Source organism: Amphiura filiformis, chromosome 10 (assembly GCF_039555335.1).
Source record: "Amphiura filiformis chromosome 10, Afil_fr2py, whole genome shotgun sequence".
Lineage (NCBI taxonomy): Eukaryota > Metazoa > Echinodermata > Ophiuroidea > Amphilepidida > Amphiuridae > Amphiura > Amphiura filiformis.
Window position 1 is genome coordinate 43,587,416 of NC_092637.1, and position 21,996 is coordinate 43,609,411.

The following is a 21,996-nucleotide window of genomic DNA, read 5'->3' on the forward strand; positions in this document are numbered from 1 at the left end:
CAGTACACATCTCAATACCTAATAATAATAATTACATATAATAAATAAGCATGATGATTACATACCAATAATAGCAGAAAATAAACATTTTAAGGACCATAATGATTTAATTATGTGTATAAGAGGCCCACCGACAGCCCAAAAGAACAATCGGTACACCTCACATAACCATGATAATATATAACACAGCATTCATATCGATAAATAACAAAATAAGTTTGATAATTATATAATAAAAGATCGAATGCACCCAGTCACCTTCCACAACGAGAAGCGAATACAAAGTGGTCTGTTTCCTGATTAATCATATTGGCCTCCACTTCTGCACCCACCCAGTTAAGTAGATGTTTGAAACAGTATTTTGTGCAAATTTCAGATTTGTACAAGTCATATAATTTTCTTGAGTGCTTTAAATTAAACTTTGTACATTTAATGAGAGTCATCACCAATTTTCTTTCCCGCCTTCTTTTCAGGTCTTCAAGATGTCTATGTTACAAAACACAGACCCCCTGACTGGGACAAGACGTCTTTTTTATGCTGTGACACCTAATGAAACATCATTTGCAACAACGGACGATGTACCAGACTACATATATGAAGTAAGTTGTAATATCACCGGGGTGGGGGGGGGGTGGGGGGTGTACTTGATTTTTTTTTCAAACGGTAGTTGTGGGGATTGAGCAAAATAACTTTATCAAAAATAGGGATTTATATTAAATATAGGTAAATAATTAACTTTAGAGTGTAAATGTTGGTATGGTTTAAAAAAGCGCAGTGATTTATAGTGCGCTACGCACAGGCACAACGCCTAGACGATGATGCATAAGCCTCAGCACACTTCACATGTTGTCGCTGACCAATACGGCCCACATCATTCCATAAACCATTTAACAACAAAATAATCAGGAACTTTGCTGCTACAAGAGCGCGCCCCTAGACATTCCACAAATAACCATCGCAACCAGGATAAGCTCCCCGAGTTTCGTACGGGTAAGTTCCCTGTCCAGGGGAATTTCAAGCTAACTCAATTTTTCCACGAGAGCATACTAGGCACCGCCAGGGTTCGAACCCGCAACCTCTCGCACCATAGTCGAACGCCTTAACGATTGAGCTAACTTGACTGGTGACTGGTTTATAGTGTAAAAATTTAGTAATAAAACAAGGAATACCATCATGACCTGTTGACCTCTTATTTATAAAGCCTTTGCTATTATGGATTGATGATCCCACAAAAAGCCACATATGGTTACCCATCTTGTGGTCCTTAACACAGACCCCCTACACACACACACACCTCCTCCACTACCCCCCACCCAAAAAAAACCACACCGACCTGACTCATTGTATTCGACTATACGGCGACCTTTGGCCGAAACAAAGCTATTACTGTTCGCCCTTCAATACCCTATACATGTATCACACATGTACACAACACGATTACCTACTAATATGACCCCACGTCGTCTACTGCCGGGGGGCATTCGGTGAGAGCAAAATGTAAAAAAAAGTATGGGGTCAATTAGTGAGAGCATGATTTTTTACATTCGGTGAGAGCAAAATGTAAAAAAATATGGGGTCATTGTGTGAGAACATGACCTTTTCAATGGAACCTTTGGGTGAGAGCCAAAATAGCGCCACAGTAACCTCGAACATCGACCTTTTAGTTCTAAATGACTTCAAATTTCTTTGTTTTTTCAAAATAAGTAACAAAATCAGTGATAAATGAAACAGTCCTACATACCCGTCATTTCCAAAGTGGGAGTGCCCCAACGGCGCCTACTGTTCTTCAAACCACCTCCACACCCATCACGTCATATTCCAACAACCCTGTGCACAGCATAAGTATAATTTGCCTGCTACAAAAGCAATGTATTTATTTGTAAACTTCTTATTTCATTAATCCGTATCATCCTCATTTCTGCAAGTTCTACCATTTCGGTCATTTTTACATTCTGTGTTTTTCCATACCTGTCGTTTTTTCAAAATAGTAGTAGATCTGTAATGTATTGGATACACTACTCAAGTCAGTACTTCCCCATTCCACCTTCTAAAAATTGGTCAAAAATTACATGCCCTACCATTGACAAGAAAAGGGGATGGGTACTTTAATCATGTTAATAGTACATTATCTGTTTACCTTTTATTCTCTTAGGCAATACCGTACTTTGCTGGTGCCATGCTATTGGAGTTAATCGTTTCTGTAATTGAGGGCAAACGAGAAGAGCGTTTTTCATTAGCCGATACGATTGCATCTGTAACAGCAGGACTATTTATGCTTTCCGTTGAGTAAGCTTAATTTTTCCATGCCTATCAGTAGAATAAAAGTTGCACAGCTTCCATTGTCATTCGCTGTATGGAAACTAATTTCCAAGTGAACCTGAGAAGCGAGTGATAAAATATAAATTTATATCAGCTTATTTACCCTGGGGGTTCACTCCCATTGTGGCCTGTACACCATCCGCGATAATCAACTTTTGAAAAGCACCCTAAACAAGAGGATTTAACCCTTGGTTAAAACGATACCCTAAGCGCTTCATTTCCGCGTATTAGCAATTGCAATTTTGCTACCTTTTTTTTTCCAAATTTTTCATGTTTTTGACACCCTAAACAGCGGATGGTGTACAGGCCACAATGGGAGTGACCCCCGGGCTTATTTACTAACGGAATGAGAGGAATAGTGAATAATTATATGCCATGAGAGGAAAAAAGTCCAACAAGATTGCGGCCTTTATGGTATGACGTCACTTTACGCCGGGAATTTGTCTATAACATTCTATAAATCCGGCATTCACGCCAAAACGACTTGAGCTAATCGTAGATCCATCTTTTGCTCTCATTTTAGTACATGTAATACAATTTGTACCCCAGCACCTTACCCAGGGGCAAACCATTACATATTATGTTACTTTTGAAATTCTTGTCAAATCATACTATATGTGATTATATAAAAATATATCCAAGGATGAACGCACGTGATGATGATGACGATGATGATGACGAAAATGATGATGACGACGATGATGATGATGATGATGATGATGATGACGATGATGACGATGATGACGATGATGATGATGATGATGATGATGATGATGACGATGATGACGATGATGATGATGATGTTTTATATCATTGTTTGTTTCAGAGCAATGGCAAAAGGCTTTGAAATTGTTACATTTGTAGCCATTCACAAACACTACAGCTTTGTGACTTTGCCATGGGATAGTCCATGGACATGGATCATAACATTTCTGGCATTAGACTTCATGTATTACTGGTTTCATCGCCTGGCACATGGTAGGTATGGCATTTAAGATGTTTATAATCAGTGATATTTCTGACGTTTTCATTCTACTATGCCTTGAGCCACAGAAACTATGCAATTTTGATTCATTGTTTCTAGTCAAAATAAAATGCTATATTTAAATTTTATTTTGGAATTTGATGTTCAAATAGCACCCATCTCGATTTTTCTAGTTTTATGACAATGTAGGCCTATATAGGTATCTTGTAGATGACAGGTTGGCGCACATATTTTGCGTTTATGTGTTGGGCATTAGCCGACACATTAGTTCCGGAGCTTCTTCAGAAAAAGTGTTTCTCATCCAACAGTTACCTTTACCTACCCAGCAATAACAAAACGTTTTCGACATCATTCGCAAAAGGTTATAAAAGGTTGTCAGAAAACGTTTAAATGTCGGGTTATATAAAGGGTATATTAAGAGTATAAAACGTTTTCAGAACCTTAAAAAACATTTTTTGATAATCTACTGCTCAAACAAAAATGTTTTACAGAAAACGTTTAAATGTCGGGTTATATAAAGGGTATAAAACTTTTTAATAACATTACAAAAACATTCTTGAAAACTTGATACAAAGCATTCTAGACAAAATGTTATTTTGGGGTTGAAAAAATATTTTGCGAAAAATGTTTGCCCAAAATATTTTCAATAACGTTTTAAAAACGTTTTCATGACCTTTATATAACCCGACATTTAAATGTTATGAAAAGGTTTTGATAAAACATTTTAAGAACATTTCTGTGTTTGCTGGGTTCAAACATTTTAACATAATGTTAAGTAAGTATTGACACAATATTTGGCAAAAATGTTTGCAAAAAATAGTTACAATAACATTTTTTGAAAACATTTAAAAATATTGTTGTAGTGTGTTTTCATACAAAACGTTTTAAAACGTTATCATGACCTTTGTATAACCCGACATTTTAATGTTATTAAAACGTTTTTACCTAAACCAAAAGCCAAAATATAACTTATTTAAAACGTTTTTAAAACGTTTTTGTGTTTGCTGGGTAGTAATCACGGTTGTTTGATGTAATCATTTATTAATTTTTCTAACACAAAATTATTATGTTCAATTCTAGACCTGAATAATACTAGCAGCTATCACACTACATTAGTAAAATGTATATACACATATATTTTGTAGCAATTTTTAACATAGATTTTTGTTTCTTTGTCAAATTATTCACTTTTTTTCTGCTTTTTTGCGGGGACTTTAATTGTATAAACTGTACATTTGTGTGCAAATTAAGTCGCTATTTACATATATTTTAATTTTAAATTAGCCAAATAATATGAGTTATACCTATCATTTCATGATAAAAAGTTTTATGAAAATTCACTTGTCATTTGTTAGTCTGTTTGCTGATGTTCTAATACCATTTTATGAGTGTCTACCCCTTGTAAAGATGCAAACAAGATTTTAGATAAATAGCGCCACCATTGTTCAACTGTTCTTAAAAATGACTCAGTTTAACATGCCATTAAGGTGGCACACAGGATCACTAATTATCCATTTTTCACACCTCATAACTCAAAAACTATTTATGGAAAGTATATAAAAGTATACATTTTTTTAAAGGAAATGAGCTCATATATCCAACTAAAATGTCAGTTTTGGGTCAAAAAGTATCATTTTCGAAAAAATCCAAAAAAACGGCTTTTTTGACCAAAAATTTTTGGTCCGCAATAAAAAATTAATTTGAAAACCAAAAACTGTAAAACGTGAATTTTGTTAATTGTGACATGATCTGGTCCATGGGGGCCAAAGGAGGCATTTTTGAAAATTGAGTTACTATAATTATTACCTTGTAGTAACATTAAGTTATCATATACTGAATACACCAAAGGTCTAGCATACTTGGTTCTAAAGTTATGAGGTTTGGTGATGTGTATTTTCTTATGTATTTTATTGTTTTTTACTCCATATTTTTGCCTTTTTCTCAATTTCAAATTTGCCACCTTTGGCCCCCATGGACCAGATCATGTCACAATTTAGACATATAAATCTAGAAAGTGTTTTTTTATTTTTTCGAAATTTTGCTTAGTTTTTAAAATATAGACAAAAAATCAGTAAAAACGTGTGACCCGTGTTCAAATTTTTGAATCATGGGTGATAAAAAAAGTTCTAGGCCCTAATTTAAAAAAATTAAAAAACACTATCTAGATTTTGGCCATATCTAAACGTTTGACTTAAAAACTTACCTCAGTGGTGCTTCATTTAGACGCTATGACGGACCAAAAATGGTTAAAAGTGGTCAAAAATGAACTTGCCGAAAATCACGATTTAGAAAAATACAGCGGATTTTAGGTCCATTTTTGAAGATTATTCCATAAATATATAATCCGGTGACTTGTGACGTTTGGACAAGTTAGAAAATGAGAAGGGGCGTCCAACTGCAGCAGATTGGCACTTTTTTGGTGATTTAGAAGGTAAAATATACAATATGACAAAATTATCCGTGCACATTCGGCAGATGTTTACTCACATGGAGTAGCCATTTTATTTACTGCAGTTTTGTTTCCATGGTGCAGCAGAGCGTCCGGCAAGGCCGCGGCGTCGCGTTGGCGTTTGAGGAGCGACTGGGCGCGCCGGACAGACAGACAGGTTACGCGAATAAGTTGCACAGTGCATGGCCGTGTTGCCGCGAACGAAACCATGATTATTTAAGCACAATTTTGTCCTGTTCCGTATAAAAAAGATCATGCTCTGTATTAAAATTTGCTGACATCAGAACATTAAAAGTAGCATAGAATAACTGACAAGCAATTATTTTAGCAGATAATCAGGAAGTTTTATGAAATGAAGAATAAATTGAGACATAATCATGATAATTGGGATTTCTGTTTTGTCCTAATTTTCAAAATTTTGCTCTAAAATGCAATGTTTTTAATACTGTTTTTGGTGATTTTTTTTTTGGTGTGACAAATATTGCATTTTTATGTTCATTGTCCTTTTCTGAACGGCAAACATGATTTTGTTACTACTCGTTGCTTTTTCTTTTTAGTTGGTGCTTGAGAGGCACCACCGCGCATTTTAACCCCCGTTATAGCTAGGCCTACACCACAGGAATCCCAAGTAAAGATTCTGATGTGTCGCATTACTCAATATTCCGTTTTTGTTATTGTAATTGTTGTTATCATGTTTTATTCTAAACTTTTTACGGAATATCAAACACGTACCTGGGACACGTACAAAAGTCATAGGCCTATTATAGGCCTAAAGTAGGCCTAAAGCCACAATAAAGTTGTAAAATATTTTGTACCGCATAAAAAATGAATACAAAATACAACAAAAAAAATCAAAAAAATGTGTCTGTTGTTGTTTTCAATCAAATAAACGTGTAAAAAGTGGGGTAAAAGTTGTAATAGCCTATGTCTTGAATAAACTTCTTGTAAAACGGATAAAAAGTAGGCCTATATATAGGTTATGTTAAACGGGCAAAACACGGAGAGGTCACAAGAAAACTAAAAAACACGGAAATTGACATATAGCCTAACAAAACCGAATTTCAAAAGACAAAAGTAGAAAACGGAACACTTATGGCTTTAAATTAGATTGTGGTTTTACGACCCTGTATGATGATGCAGTAGGCCTACCGTATATAGGCATCATGCTATAAAGAGCGTTTTAAAACACTGCATGAAAACTTCACGAAAAATGCTTTAAAGCCGTTTACCTTTTAAAGTATGCAGAAAACATTATAAACGTAAAAGTTGAAAGCCAGACAACATTGCAAATAAAATGGCATTCCGGCCAAAACATCATTCGCAAAAAGTGTTGTAAAACCAAAAGCTTTTATCGCAATCATGGCATATGGTAGACCTAATAGGCCTACTAATGGAAATGTAGTTAAAATGGGTTATGAAAAAAGCACGAATTTGCGTTTTCGATTATATTTCTCGTTTGAAATTATTTAGCATTAAAACATTCACGAAAATGCTTTCATAAACGCGTGCTCGCTATGCCGATTTCAAATATCGACATTTTTGACATGGAGTTGTAGGCCTATGCCTAGATGGTCGATATGATGTATTGAAATGCCAACATTGCGTTAACGGTCAATCAGGAGTAGAGAACGTTTGAAAACGAATCTTAAATCCGTGTTTTAATAACACTTTGAAACATTATTCAGGGCCTTAGGTATCTAATATAGGCCTACCGGTAGTAACTGCTTGCCTATTTTGATGGTCTTCAAAATTAAGACGAGACTGAACGACCGCAGAGGCCCCCGGACCAAGGCTGGGACTGCATAAAATATAATAGGCCTATATTCTTGTCCAACTAGGCCTACACCAACTTGGTAATGAATGGATGAATGAATGAATGATAAATGAATGAATGAATGAATGAATGAATGAATGAATGAAATAAAACAAATTTTTAAACATAAAATAATAAGCCTAATGATGTATACGTGCTAAGTCTAGCCTACTAGCAAAATATTTAGGGCCTACGTTTTCTATCGTATCTACTAGATTGCATCATCATTACAGGGCTTCTTACTGGTAACTACTTCTTACAGATAAATTTCATCTTTTCAAGTTCAGAATGAAACTTGAAAAACAAAACAAAAACAAACAAAATATTCACTATTATGTTCATAATTATTAAAAAAAAGACTATAATTTATACCACTACCAGCACTTTTTTTGGCGAAATTTATCGAGTAGGCCTACTGATTCTGGGACGGGGACGGTGGTGGTCTGTCGGCCCGCAGTTTCGCAATGCAATGGTGCAAGCTTTACCTATACCTTGGAAGAGATCAATACGATAAAATACGGTAGTGATCGCGATTGGCGACTCCAGCGCCTCAATCAGCAATCACCTCGCCCATTCAGTTTACCATGTGTGCGTGTCTTTGCTAGCTGTACGCCGCAGTACGCGTTACGAGAACGCGATATATTGCGGGAAAACAATGATTTATTTGCTTTTGCATTTTGACGAATTTTTAATGAAAAAGGGTCTTTAAAATAGCTTTTCTTATGGTTTAAATTTTAAGATTTCTTTAAAATCAATTAATGACAAGATAAAATACGGTTTGAAGATGGCATTAGTGATGACCATTTTGGCCATGTAACACTTCAGTGATCCTGTGTGCCTCCTTAAACAACTGTGTAATACGGTGATCAAGGTACTCAGAATCTGCAGTTACAAACATTTGTTAGCAATCAGATATTCCTTTGTGGAAGATTAAAGTCTACCAGATGGGGTGTATGGATTATAACAAGAAAAGCACATTATTATGATTCAAGCAGATGAAATAATATGGTCATATCTTTCAAAAATAAATCAATTCTATTTTCCGAGTGTGAGATTTTTTTTGGTATTTCACAGAGGTGAATCTGTTTTGGGCTTCTCATCAAGTTCATCACAGTTCTGAGGAATTTAATCTCTCTACAGCTTTAAGACAGCCACTGTTTGAAAATAAATGGGTAAGTAATATGACCATTAGAATATTGCAATGTCTGTAAAATGTGCGTGTGTGTGTTGGGGGTGGGTGGGGGTGTGTGGGGGTGGAGGGGGGGGGGGGGGGGGTGGGGGTGTATGGGTTTAAAAAATTAATAATTTAGATGGGGGTCATAAAATTGTATTCGTCCGTAGAAGTAGCGATGTAACAGGGTTAATTACTATAGCAATGGGTTTACCCTATTTGTAAATGCATTACCCTGCACTATAAGCAGGTTGCACCCATCACCTGTGTATGTGTGCAATCATAGATTGAATTCCGCTCTTTTCAAGCACACTCGTAGACATGAGAGTTAAGCATACTGCTTTAACGTTGATTATGTTAACGTTGCTCAATGACAGCTTTTTGTTTGTTTTTGAAAATATTTGACTGCTCCAGATGTTTTATGCCGCATTAGCTCTAGCCATTCCTCCTTCAGCTATATATGTGCATATGCAGTTCAACACAATCTACCAGTTCTGGATCCATACAAGGGTATGTACATCCCAGCAAACACAAAAACGTTTTAAAAATGTTTTAAATAAGTTATATTTTGGCTTTTGGTTTAGGTAAAAACGTTTTGATAACATTAAAATGTCGGGTTATATAAAGGTCATAATAACGTTTTAACGTTTTGTATGAAAACACACTAAAACAATATTTTTAAATGTTTTCAAAAAATGTTATTGTAAACTATCTTTGCAAACATTTTTGCCAAATATTGTGTCAATACTTAAATAACATTATGTTAAAATATTTGACCCCAGCAAACACAGAAATGTTCTTAAAATATTTTTTTAAAACCTTTTAATAACATTTAAATGTCGGGTTATATAATGGTCATGAAAACGTTTTTAAAACGTTATTGAAAATATTTTGGGCAAAAAATTTTTTTAACCCTAAAATAACATTTTGTTTAGAATGTTTTGTATCAAGTTTTCAAGAATGTTTATGGAATGTTATTAAAACGTTTTTATACCCTTTATATAACCCGACATTTAAACGTTTTCTGTAAAACATTTTTGTTAGCTGAGCAGTAAGGCGCCCGGTTTTATCGCCGCGTTCAGTGGCGTACCGTGGCCGCCCCAACCCCGGGGGGCTGAAGAAGAAACAATTTTGCCGCCCCTTCCTTAACAGCCCGAAAAGGTTGACCCAATTTTTTCACGGTCGTTTGAAAAGTGAAGAGCAAAAAAAAAAAAAAAAAAAACGGTTTTAGGCGCTAGCGCCCTAAAAGCAACCTATTTTCAAAATTTTTAATGCTTTTTCAATTTTTTGCGCACTTTTTTATTTGCTAATTCGTTTTGCCGCCCCCTTCGTTTTTGCCGCCCCTGTTTTTGCCGCCCCTTCTTCTTCCGCCGCCCCTTCGTTTTTGCCGCCCCTACTTTTACCCCGGGGGCTGGCGCCCCAAAGCCCCCCCAAAATACGCGCATGGCGTTCATCAACTCACATCATCACGACACTTGTAAACTAACCGTGCTCGAGTTTTATTGACAGATGACGTCAGACGCAAACTAGTCTTTTTTTTTATCTCTGTCTTCCAGTATAATATGTGCATTTGAACTTTGAAATCTAAGTTTTCTAATGTAAAAGTGGCCAACTTTCGAAACCCCCATGTTAATTATAATTGGTCTCACCAACAAATAACAAAGGGGTTTTATACCCTTTATATAACTCGACATTTAAACGTTTTCTGTAAAACTTTTTTGTTAGCTGAGCAGTAGATTATCAAAAAATGTTTTTTTAAGGTTATGAAAACGTTTTATATTCTTAATATACCCTTTATATAACCCGACATTTAAACGTTTTCTGACAACCTCTTATAATCTTTTGCGAATGATGTCGAAAACGTTTTGTGTTTGCTAGGATGTGTACCATTTCAGTGTTTGCCAACCTTAATTGCGTCCCTGATCAGGAAAAAAACACCTCCTGATGTGTGCATTTGACCTGTGAGTCCCTAGTCAGGAAAAACGTCCTATAATTGAAGACAGAGATAAAAAGACTAGTTTGCGTCTGACGTCACTGTTAATCAAATTCCCTACGATCCTTGATTGGTTAACAGCGCGTAAAAGGAAGGTCGATTTATCTGGAACCGATCGGGGAAAACTTTTCTAGGTATTGTTGACATGGCAAAAGAAAGTTTTGAGATGGTTTGTATGTTTGAAGGTGCAAATTTAACAACAAGGCGCCCGGTTTTATCGCCGCGTTCATCAACTCACATCATCACGACACTTGTAAACTAACCGTGCTCGAGTTTTATTGACAGATGACGTCAGACACAAACTAGTCTTTTTTTTATCTCTGTCTTCCAGTATAATATGTGCATTTGAACTTTGAAATCTAAATTTTCTACTGTAAAAGTTGCCCACTTTCGAAACCCCCATGTTCATTTTTGGTCTCACCAACAAATAATGTTTAAACACTGAACGCAGTTTGAATAATATTGAGGAATATTAAAACAACAAAATGTAACGATAACGTCTGCAAGAACTTCAGGGACAAACAGTCTAGACGGTAATGTTGAAAAATTCAGATAGGATTTGATTAAATCTGGGCAATTTTTTGCAGATAGGAGATTTTGTACATAGGAGTGGGTTTTCCTTTTAGGATCCTTTGAAACTTTACGCATCACCTTTAGGAAATGACACTATTATAGACTTTTTCAAATTAAGATAGGAACAGATCGGAAAACCGCAGTATTATTCAGTAACAAGCAGTCTAGACGGTAATGTTGACAAATTGGATTTGATTTAAACTGGGAATTTTTTTGCAGATAGGAGGTTTTGATTCAAAGGTCAAATGTACATAGGAGTGGGTTTTCCAAGAGAGGATACATTTTCCTTTTAGGATCCTTTAAAACTTTACGCATCACCTCATTACAGGAAATGACACTCCTATAGACCTTTTCAAATCAAGATCGGAAAAGATCGGAAAACCGCAGTATTTATTCAGTAATCTAGGGGGTTAAATTGGTGCACAATGAATCAAGCGGAATCACGTACCCTTTTCAATAATATTTAGCCAAAATCAACATGAGTCATCACAGAGTAATATTTTCTAAAGGTATTGAACTAACATTTCCACTATTTGGTACTTCACAATGTGAAGAAAGAAAAATGCAAATGTTTGTCGTCTGCGGCACATTTGATTTGGTCTTCGTGTGGTCTTCGCAATTAAATTGTAAGTTGCTATCCATGTGTCATCGGTTGCTATTACTAGCACGATACCATGCCGAATTCGACAGTCTTGCTCGATAAGTAAGTAACACGGCATTTGTAATGCGCAAAAATGCCAGAGGATACAAAGTGCAGAAACACAGAAAAACAAAAACGAAACAAACAAAAGCAACATCATAAGAATAGGTATGTTAAGGGATTTGAACCACGCCGCGCCGGTGACAGTTTGGGCACTACGGATATTTAGGGGGATTGAGTTCCCTTTGTAAGGAGCAGCCACTGAAAAGGTCCTGTCCCCGGCACCCTTGTTCGTCCTGGGTACACGAAGATTAAGACCTTGGTTTGAACGTGTGGTGGCTGAGCCCTCATGAGGACGTTCAAAAATCAGACACTCATTGATATACCGGGAACACAGCCCATTCAGTGACTACTTGTATATATTAAAGAAGTAATAAAAAATAGGAATATACTTTTATTTTACCCTCATTTTGCGTGAAAACAGTAATGAGTTTCAAACATTTCTTTAGAGAAGTAATTCATTGGTAGAGCACCAGCGTAGTCACCTTCGGAGCCTTATTTCACCCTAATATTGATGAGCACTCCATTATAATGCCTCTTTGAAGGTGTCTCGGGAAGTATTTCTGGACCTGCATATCTCCTTGTCGTGGGTAGACATCAAACAATTATGATCATAAATAAACAGTCTTTTGATAGTGTAGTATATTACCTATCTTTTGTGCCAGGTCATCAAGTCTCTAGGCCCACTAGAGTATATCTTGAATACGCCTAGTCACCATCGAGTACATCATGGTAAGCATATATTTACAGAAATGTACATGTTTTGTATTTAACAATAAATTATTCCACCAAACATGCCTAAAGAGACACCACTTTTTAAGAGCATTCAAACAATACTATAAATGTTGAAAGACCTTGAAGTTTTGTTCCTATAAAGGCAATATAGAAAGGAAAATGTATTGTGTATTTATTCCAATTGCATTCAGAAGGTACCCTGTCTGAATATTTTACCACATACTTTCCCAGGTAAAGTTAATTAATCTATTAAATTAAGTTAAAATACCAATCAAACATCCTGAAAGCTTGAAAATGCTATAAAAAGTGCATTGTCAACGTTCCCAATATCTGGGTCGATCGGGCCCGGAGAACAAGGTTTTTTATTTAGTCGTCTGATTCAGAAAGTTTGTTTCTTTCTACAGGTCGTAACCGTTACTGCATTGACAAAAATTATGGTGGTACATTGATAATATGGGACAGATTGTTTGGTAAGGCTAAATAACACGTTGTTTGATGGAATCATTTATTAGTTTTTTCAAACAAAACATCATGTAAAACCAAATTTTAAGCCTGAACAGCTAAATGTGATATCATGCTAATGTATACAGATGCTTTTGAGTCATTCTCAACTTTAATTTCCCTTCTTTTACAAAATTATTCACTTTTGTAGCATTTGTTATAGCTTTTTTGGTATAAAATGTGGTGGAAATTAGTTACTGGAGATTACTCTTTCAAGCTTTTAATACAAACAACTCCTTTTAGTGTTTGATAAAATATGTTTATAAAATTTCCTTGTGCTTGTTTCACCTATTCCAGCTGTTTTAGTGGCAGTTTTAATCACCTACCCTTGCAAATAAAGAAATATAGGATAAATAGCGCCACCTATAGTCTGCATTTAGTTAACAATGAAGCTAATTCTATATACATCAAACAAAAGTGATAAAATAAGAAAGCCTGAAATATAAAAGAAATAATAGATCGCTTCTAACTATCTTGTCAATCAAAATCCCCATGGCCAGTGGGTAATAGGGGACAAATTACAAAAGTGCTCAGATTATTTCCCGAAGGTTACACGGCAAAGTAGGAAATTGCCATTACACTTATTGCCTATTGCATTGACCATTACCGATTTTGCGATGAAGCTCCCTAGATTATGTGAAACCTATAATAATGAATTAGAGATGAACGAGTTGCGAACATTGTTCCGTTATTTGACTTTGTGTATGCTTATTTATGCAGGTACCTTTGCAGCTGAGCAAGGTGAAGAAGTTGTTTATGGTCTCGTGCATCCTATACAGACATATGACCCCATTAGTCATCAGGTACAAAAATCATTACAAAGTCATTACAATTGATGATCAATTTGAAAGAAATAGCTCACTTTATATAACGATTCTTAAATGTGGGTTACCTGATTGACAGATTCAGATTGGTATCAGGTGAAAGCTTATATTTTTTTTAATTACAAATTGAACTCAGGTGTGCCAAATCGGTATATTTCAGAGGAAATCATCAAACAACTGTTGAATTACACAGCAAACACAAAAGTGTTTTTAAAACGTTTTAATAATACATAAATATCGGGTTAAATAAAGATCACGAATACGTTTTTAAAACGTTATTTAGGGGTTCATTTATTTATTTTCATGACTAAACGATTCTTTATACCCGGTTGCGGCCCGAGGGCATGAACAATCGAATAGTCATGAAAATATATGAATAAACCCCGTTCATAATACCAGGACATTTTTGATTCTTATTTCATCAAAATAATAACAAAGAATTACAAGGAACAGTATTTAAAAAAAACATGATTTTCCTTGCATTTTCCCTACCCGGCGATCGCACATCCGGGACACCGGGCATGAACGTTGGTTATGCGCGGCTTTCGACCAATCACGCGCGCACTTACTTAGCGTAAATGTAAATATATTGTCAACAGTTGAATAACATTATGCATATGTTAGAATGTTTTGCATCACGTTATCAAAAATACTTTAAGAATGTTATTAACACGTTTTATACCCTTTAACCCGACATTTAAAACCTTATCTGTAAAACGTTGTGTGTTTGCTGCAGGGTAGTCTCGAATGTGGTATACCACGTTTTGGACTGATTCGATTTGTTTGATGATATCTTCGGAAACACACCGATTTGGAATCCTAAGTTATGTTAATGAGAAAAATAAGTTGACCCATTCCATGTCAACTCCAGGGATGTGCACCGCAGCACCTCTTCAATTTTTTTCTTTTCTGTGTGGTGGTAGATATTGATGAGAAAGTAAAATTCGAAAATTTGAGCTTCATACTCCATTTCGTTTTCCCGTGGCATCAATTTGAAATTTAGGGGTCAGCGTAAAAATGTGTCGCAACGCCAAAGACAACGTTTGGAGGTCCATAAATGTATTAAGGGAACCATTTACAACTTTGAAAAGTATGTATTCTGGGGTACTTATTTGTGTAGAATTCAAATCTGGCATCAGAAAACTTGTAACTCCTTTACTTTAAAAGATATAGGGCCCTCAAAATGCAACTTCGTCCATCCAGGACCAACTTTGGTTAAGAGGTCAAAACTCCAAAAGCAAAAAAAACAGTAAAATTTTTTGTCCATTTTTTGCCAGTCAGAGCCCTTTGGTAGGACATTACTCTTATCCAATATTGAGCCTATTAGAATATTTTTAGCTGAGATATTACCCATGCAAAACCCCAATTGTAATTTTGTGTACATTTTGACCCCCTGAAAACCAATGTCAGACATTTTGCCCCACCATCAGGTACTTCAGCTTCAACACATCAGTAAGGTTTGCATTCTCCATAGAGTTGTACACATTTTGATTTATGTAATGAAGATATGTCCTTGGACAACATTTCTGAAAGTTGTAATTGGCTTTGGGACTCGATGGACCTCCAAACATCAGTAAGGTTTGCGTTCTCCATGGACACATTTTTACGCTTGATTCTAAATTTCAAATTGATGCCATGTACAACTGAAATGCCACGGGAGTATGAAGCTCAAATTTCGGGATTTTACTTTCTCATCAATATCTACCACCACACAGAAAAAGAAAAAAATTGAAGAGGTGCTGCGGTGCACATCCCTGAGTTGACATGGAATGGGCCAGTTCTTTTATTTGATATCAATACATGCTTTATATGATGATTATCGCTAATCAAAATACTGTTACATGTTCTTTTTGCATGAATGGTTGAAAAGGATGACATTTTATGTCATACGTAAGTTTAAAAGAATTTGATTTTCCAAATATATCGGATCACTTTCCTTGAAAATATGAGCACGTACCTAATTTTGAAAAAGGCGCTATAACTGGTGATAATGGCAATAATTATATCCGTATGTTTCATGTAACACCTATTTGCTATCATATCCATGGAATTGCCACACATTGTGATTCACTTTATAGTCTCCTGCGCCACTGAATTGATTTTGCTCGCAGATTCTGAGTGGCAGTGGCGGCGGAAGTAGCATTGAAATTTAGGGAGGAGGCATATTTGGTTCCGATTTCACTGGATAAATTCAATTCAATTAGCCTTTACGAGATATGGCGTACATAATAGGAGGGCAGTCTTCAATGTCGGTAAAACCCAGCAAATTCAAAGAACTGGCGCGCGGCGGAGGATGCTGACTATTCACGGTGCCGTTCATACCGTACAAAGAAGGTTGGTTTATACCATTTGCTTTTTTTCTTTAGTTGTGTCATTTGCCGTGGATATGGCAACAATTCTGGTTGCAACAGGGTATCGTCAACAAGTTATGCATCATTTTTAAAGGTCCTGGATGGGAACCTGGGAAACCAAGGCTTGGAGATATACAAGATATACCAGATGTAAGTAGATTGATGAGTCAAAAAATAAGGGTGCAATAAAATCTGAGAGAATGTTGCTTTAACAAATGTAGAAAATGTCAACAAAATTAAAAAACATCGGGTAATAAACAATCTAATATAAAACATCTTCAAAAAAGTTCATGTTGAATGTACACTGTAGCAATTATAATATTGACATTTATATAGCGTCTTTTACGTGTATAAAAGCGATTTACATAATTTTATTCCGCTGTCATTAGAATATGTCAGCTGCCATACAATGCCCAAGGCATGCTCATACTCATGCTCATGCTGTTAGGCGGCGCTCAATGGACATTATTCCTAACAGCTCTTCATTTCACCCCTAGGTAGAGATGAGCAATTGAGGTAAAGCGCCTTGCCCAAGTGCACAACACTTTTTTATCGCGTCTGACTGTACTTTTACAAGGCAAAAAGCAATATTTCTAGACATTGTTGACATGGTGCCTTCGCGAAAGAAAGTTTCCTACTATAAAGACCTAACTTTTGAGATGGTTTGTGTGTTTGAAGGTGCAAAATTAACAATAAGGCGCCCGGTTATACCGCCGCGTTCAGCAAGTCATCATCACGACACTTGTAAACAAACCGTGGTCGAGTTTGATTGACAGATGACGTCAGACGCGATAAAATCTTTTTATCTCTGTCTTTGATAATATTAAACAAACTATTTTCATATTTGCAGATTAAGTATCCGATGCCAAAGTATCGGACACAGATTCCTGTTTGGTGTCAGGTTTATGTGGCCATACACTTTTTACTGAACATCATGGTCATGGATATGTATACCAGCAAATATGAGGTTCGTATTGGAAGCACAGAGGAGAAGATATACAGACCAATCGCCAGCAGGCAACGGTTCAAACATCACTCGTTGATGAGGGCCAATCGTTCCATAAAGGGTGCGACGTCATTTGTTACAGGCTTTGCCTGTTATTGGATAGTTTGTGTATCCTCTCTTCTGTGATTGGTTTGTTCAAATTTAATATCTGCCGTTGGTAGTTGGACAAGTTGTGACATGTCTGTTACCAGAGAATTCAAATGACAATGGTTAAGGGAGAGTTAATGGAGTCAGTAGACTTTTGAGATCTAAACATCCTCAATTCGCCGTAGAAGTGATGGTGTAACAGGGTTAACTACATAGTATAAGAAAGTTTTGACTTACCTCTCACATCTGTATTGTTCAGAGCTGTGGTAGCCTGTGGCTTGCATCCACAAGACATCGGGGCAACTGGTTTATTCCGTGTTAGTCACATGGTCACTGGTGATTCTTGGGTCACATAACTTGATAATAGTTGATAAGGAGGAAGTGCGCATGTCCTGGTCCCTATTCAAGTTGCAGTTTCGTCTCTGGATGTGTTTATCTTCCTGCACTCCCCTACGGTAGGATGAACTACCATAGCAATATGTTTAAAGAAGTGCTATATATATTCAATTAAAAAAAACTGTTGCTATGGTAGTTAATCCTGTTACATCATAACTTCTACGGAGAATTATACATTTCAGGACATATGAGTAATTTGTATTGATCAAAGTGTATCAACCATGAACAAAGATTAACGTTAACAATGTTCATCAAAGCACTGTGCGTAACGGACATAGGGTATCTGATGAGTTTTCCTTGCTCAATTAGGGTCCTTTGAAAAAAAAAAATTGTATGAAATCAAGTTAACATTCTGACTATGTGACAGGACATGTCTAGCAGTGTTTTCTTTTTCACTACTGCATTATGCTTTACATAGTGCAAAACCATGAATTTTAAAAATCTTTTTAATAAGAGTGTCATGATAATAAATATGCCTTATTTTCCTTTTTTCAGATGCACACAGCTCTGGTAGCCATAATTGGGATAAGCTTCCTTATTTACAGTTTTACATGCGTTGGGGCGCTCTGCGATGTCAAGTAAGTTAAATTAAGACAATCCTGCATTATCAGCAATTCTTAGTATGGGTGTGGTTTAGCTTGTAAGCGCTAAATTTCGTTGGATCATGCGTGTTGTCTATGAGAGGACAGAGGATGATTTAAGGAAGCCCCATCATGCACTGTAAAAGTGTTATCAACTGCCACTTTACTTTTCAAATGCCATTGAACTCTGTGCAAAAGATGTTGTTTTAGAATTGCCCGTGTGTCATTATTACTTGGTCGATTTCAGATCTAAAGTGATGTATGCATGAAGGATAATTCACACCTTCTGTAGATAACATAAAATGTGAAATCGACCAACTTTTTGAAGGTGTTTTTACTGTAAATATATCTGTCCAAATTCAAATTTAACCATGCACGTGTGTATGCAGTGGGCGGGCAGTGGTGTCATGTTCACTCACACAGCTGTGCTAACCGCAAGACTTGCTGGGAAGTGCTTAAAATTATCCTCTGATGAGAGGATATATGCACATGGGCACGTCGTCACAAAACGCGCTTATCAAGACGCGAGTATGCAGCGTGTTGTTGGCGTATGCCTAGTGCTGACGAAAACGCGATCACAATACGCCCAGCTATAAGGTGTAAACAAGTCTCGTTCATTTTAGAGTAAGGCATAAAAAATTGTTGGATTGGCGTAACATATAAAATAAAATTAGGGTAGGTAGGTTGGGATTCTTTTTTTTTTTAAATAACTTTTTAAGCTGTAAAATTCGTTTGATAAAGGCTTTGGAACTTTTTTTTTTTTTTTTTAAAATATATTTATTTTTATTTATTTTTTTATAGAAGAAGAAGAAGAAGAAATAGTTAGGGTTGGGCCTAATTTCAGGGTAGGTCTGGTTGTGCCTACCAAACAATTTTTTAAGCCTAAGCTTTTAAGGTAAGCATTCATGACGGTATCTTGTAAATTGCTAAATAAAATAGTTTTTGGTGATTGAAATAATATTTAACTGACTAAGAATGAAAATAAACGATAGGAATCAACTTGACATATATTTTGTAATATAATATCTCCTTTGTAGATCCTATGCATCAGCAATGGAGCTTATACGTTGTGTGCTGGTACTGTCAATTGATGCTTACATTACAAGGAGTATGCCAGACTATGCTGCCATGTATTATTATCATCTCATCGTCTTAAGAGTTGCATTTGGACTCTCTGCTCTCATCTGGATTCCACAGGTTTTGATCAACGGGAAGAAGAAAGCAGTCTAACAGTCCCAGACACGGTAACAGAAAATAAGATGTTAGACACGGTAACATCCCTACAGAAAATAAGATGTTAGATTTTGAAATTAACTTGCAGCACCCTATACACACATATGTACACGTAATACATTTCTCAAGTCTTTTGATTCCTCTGCAAGGACCCAATACACACATATTGTACACGTAATACATTGGGTCAATACGGCCGTATTGGCACGGTAGATGCCGTGCTGGGATGGATATTCTGTATTACAGCATACAGAATTATGACCAACAGAGGGCGCTATTACTGTACTAAAGTACGTGGTATTTTGACAACGGGATACACCGTGACCATACGTATGCTGTAATACAGAATATCCATCCCAGCACGGCATGTACCGTGACAATACGGCCGTATTGACACAATGTGTTACGTGTGCAATGTGTATTGGGTCCTTGCAGAGGAATCAAAAAGACTTGACAAATGTATAAATCTTGAAGCATTGGGTTTCGAAATTATTCAATTGGTGATTAAAGTTACTCCTGGAACGAGGTAAATAAAGATCCCAGTGGGCACAAATGGTTGCTACTATGTTGTGTCAACATCTAACATCGGACGGCGGTACAAAGAGTGGTATTTTTTGTTGGCGCATCTATGCACCGTGAGCATGGTAACCAAAGAGTGGCATTTTTCGGTTGGCGCACTTTATGAGACGTGATTATGCAGAGCAAGGAGTGGCATTGTTGTGTTGGCGTGGGCTAAGCAAGTTTTTAATTATAGCATTGTAGACTTTTGTCAATGTGCTTTAATTTTCCTATATTGCTGGTGTTTTTTTTCTTTTAATTAATATTGTTGTAGAGTATAATATACAGTAAGCCAAAAAAAAATAAGGTACCAGTTGTGTTCACCTCTGCATATCCTATTAATTAAGACAAATATATCAAAATTAAAACAAGCAGCCAATACACGTACTCTATAGCTCTGATTTAAGACCTTATTTGTTGAAATTGGTTGAGAATTAAAGAAACATTGATCTAAAACGTAATGAAGAAACGAAATCAAAAGTTGCACTTTTGTGTTCTAATCAATGAAAGCACGACGCTAGTTTTAACGTGCTAATCAATGGAAGCACAGCGCTAGTCATCTTGTTCGCGAACGCTTTGTGTACAAATCAATAGGGCATGCAATTGAGCAAACTGCAACTTTTACTTTGTCATCTTCCCCCGGCATCTTCCTTGGGTTTTTGGATCGTCGTGTCTTTATATCTTGAACAATTTCAAAGAATGAGGTCTTAAATTCGAGCTAAAAGATGCAGCTATTGGCTGCTGGTTCGAATTATGACATATCTGTCTTTGTTTAGGATATACAGGGGTGAACATAACTGGTACCTTAATTCTTTGGCTTACTGTATAATAACCTATTTAAAACTGTGTCGTTGTGTTATAGTCAATTGTTTGATAAAAGAGCTGTGGATGCATGCTTGTGGATTTAGGATGAAGGTGCGCTATGGGAGTAAGATGTGGGTGCAAAGGTGTGTGGAGTGTGTGGTTATGTGGGTGTGTGATATTTATTGGTGTACTGGAGTTGGGGTGTACTTGGTGTGTGTATAGGCGTTTGTAATGGGAGTGTGAACTTGGTGAATGTGTAAGTGGTAGTCAGATATATATGCTGCAATATAAGGTGTAGAACTTTTATTTTATTCTGGTGATTACATTTATCTTCTTGCCCGTTTTATTAGATTTTGATGTCATACTGAAATGAGTTTTACTGGGTTTTAAAAATTTAAAAATATTATATGTTCTTATGCTTTCATAATTTTGTAATATACTGACTATTGTTTGTCTGAGCTCCATTTCTTTAATTATTATATATTTTCTCAGGCATGTATCCTCTGGATCCTCGCATTTAATATTTCATGTCTCATATTGACTGATGTCATGCTATGACACAGCAGATAGGCCGCCCTCTCTAATTATAATTAATTTACATTGGCCGTGCGACATTTACGAGAGAATAAAATCATTACATGTTCAATTCGCCGGCTGATTCGCCATGAGCTGTTATGGCCTGTGGTGGTGAGCCAACGACATGTAATCGTTAGTGCACGCTGGTTCGAATCCGAACGGTTCTGATTTTTTCTCTCCTTTATTATAATGCCAGTTTGTCTGAGCTCCATTTCTTTAATTATTATATATTTGTGACGTGTCATGTCAAAAGGAGACACTTTTGGGCAGGATCGTAAATGGAGAAATAGCCAAAAATCTGCCCGGAGAGTATTATTTCACAATTTGGGTTTGTTGCGAAT

The 21,996-nt window shown here is 36.2% G+C and overlaps 1 protein-coding gene across 1 annotated transcript; it reads left to right on the forward strand.

Moving 5' to 3' along the window:
• The first annotated feature begins 482 nt into the window (after positions 1–482).
• Positions 483–19,714, forward strand: LOC140161909 (alkylglycerol monooxygenase-like). The gene is made up of 12 exons (XM_072185203.1): positions 483–599; positions 2,153–2,286; positions 3,146–3,297; positions 8,641–8,738; positions 9,152–9,247; positions 12,669–12,735; positions 13,143–13,208; positions 13,960–14,042; positions 16,430–16,564; positions 17,265–17,381; positions 18,399–18,481; positions 19,522–19,714. Exons 1-12 carry the CDS (start codon positions 483–485, stop codon positions 19,712–19,714), a joined length of 1,341 nt encoding a protein of 446 aa, XP_072041304.1.
• Positions 19,715–21,996: the final 2,282 nt, after the last annotated feature.

Coding starts and splice junctions, on each gene's coding strand:
- LOC140161909 (XM_072185203.1), top strand. CDS start 483: ATGTCTATGTTACAAAACACAGACCCCCTGACTGGGACAAGACGTCTT. Junction 3,298..8,640: donor GTTTCATCGCCTGGCACATG/GTAGGTATGGCA, acceptor GGTATTTCACAG/AGGTGAATCTGTTTTGGGCT. Junction 16,565..17,264: donor ATATACAAGATATACCAGAT/GTAAGTAGATTG, acceptor TCATATTTGCAG/ATTAAGTATCCGATGCCAAA.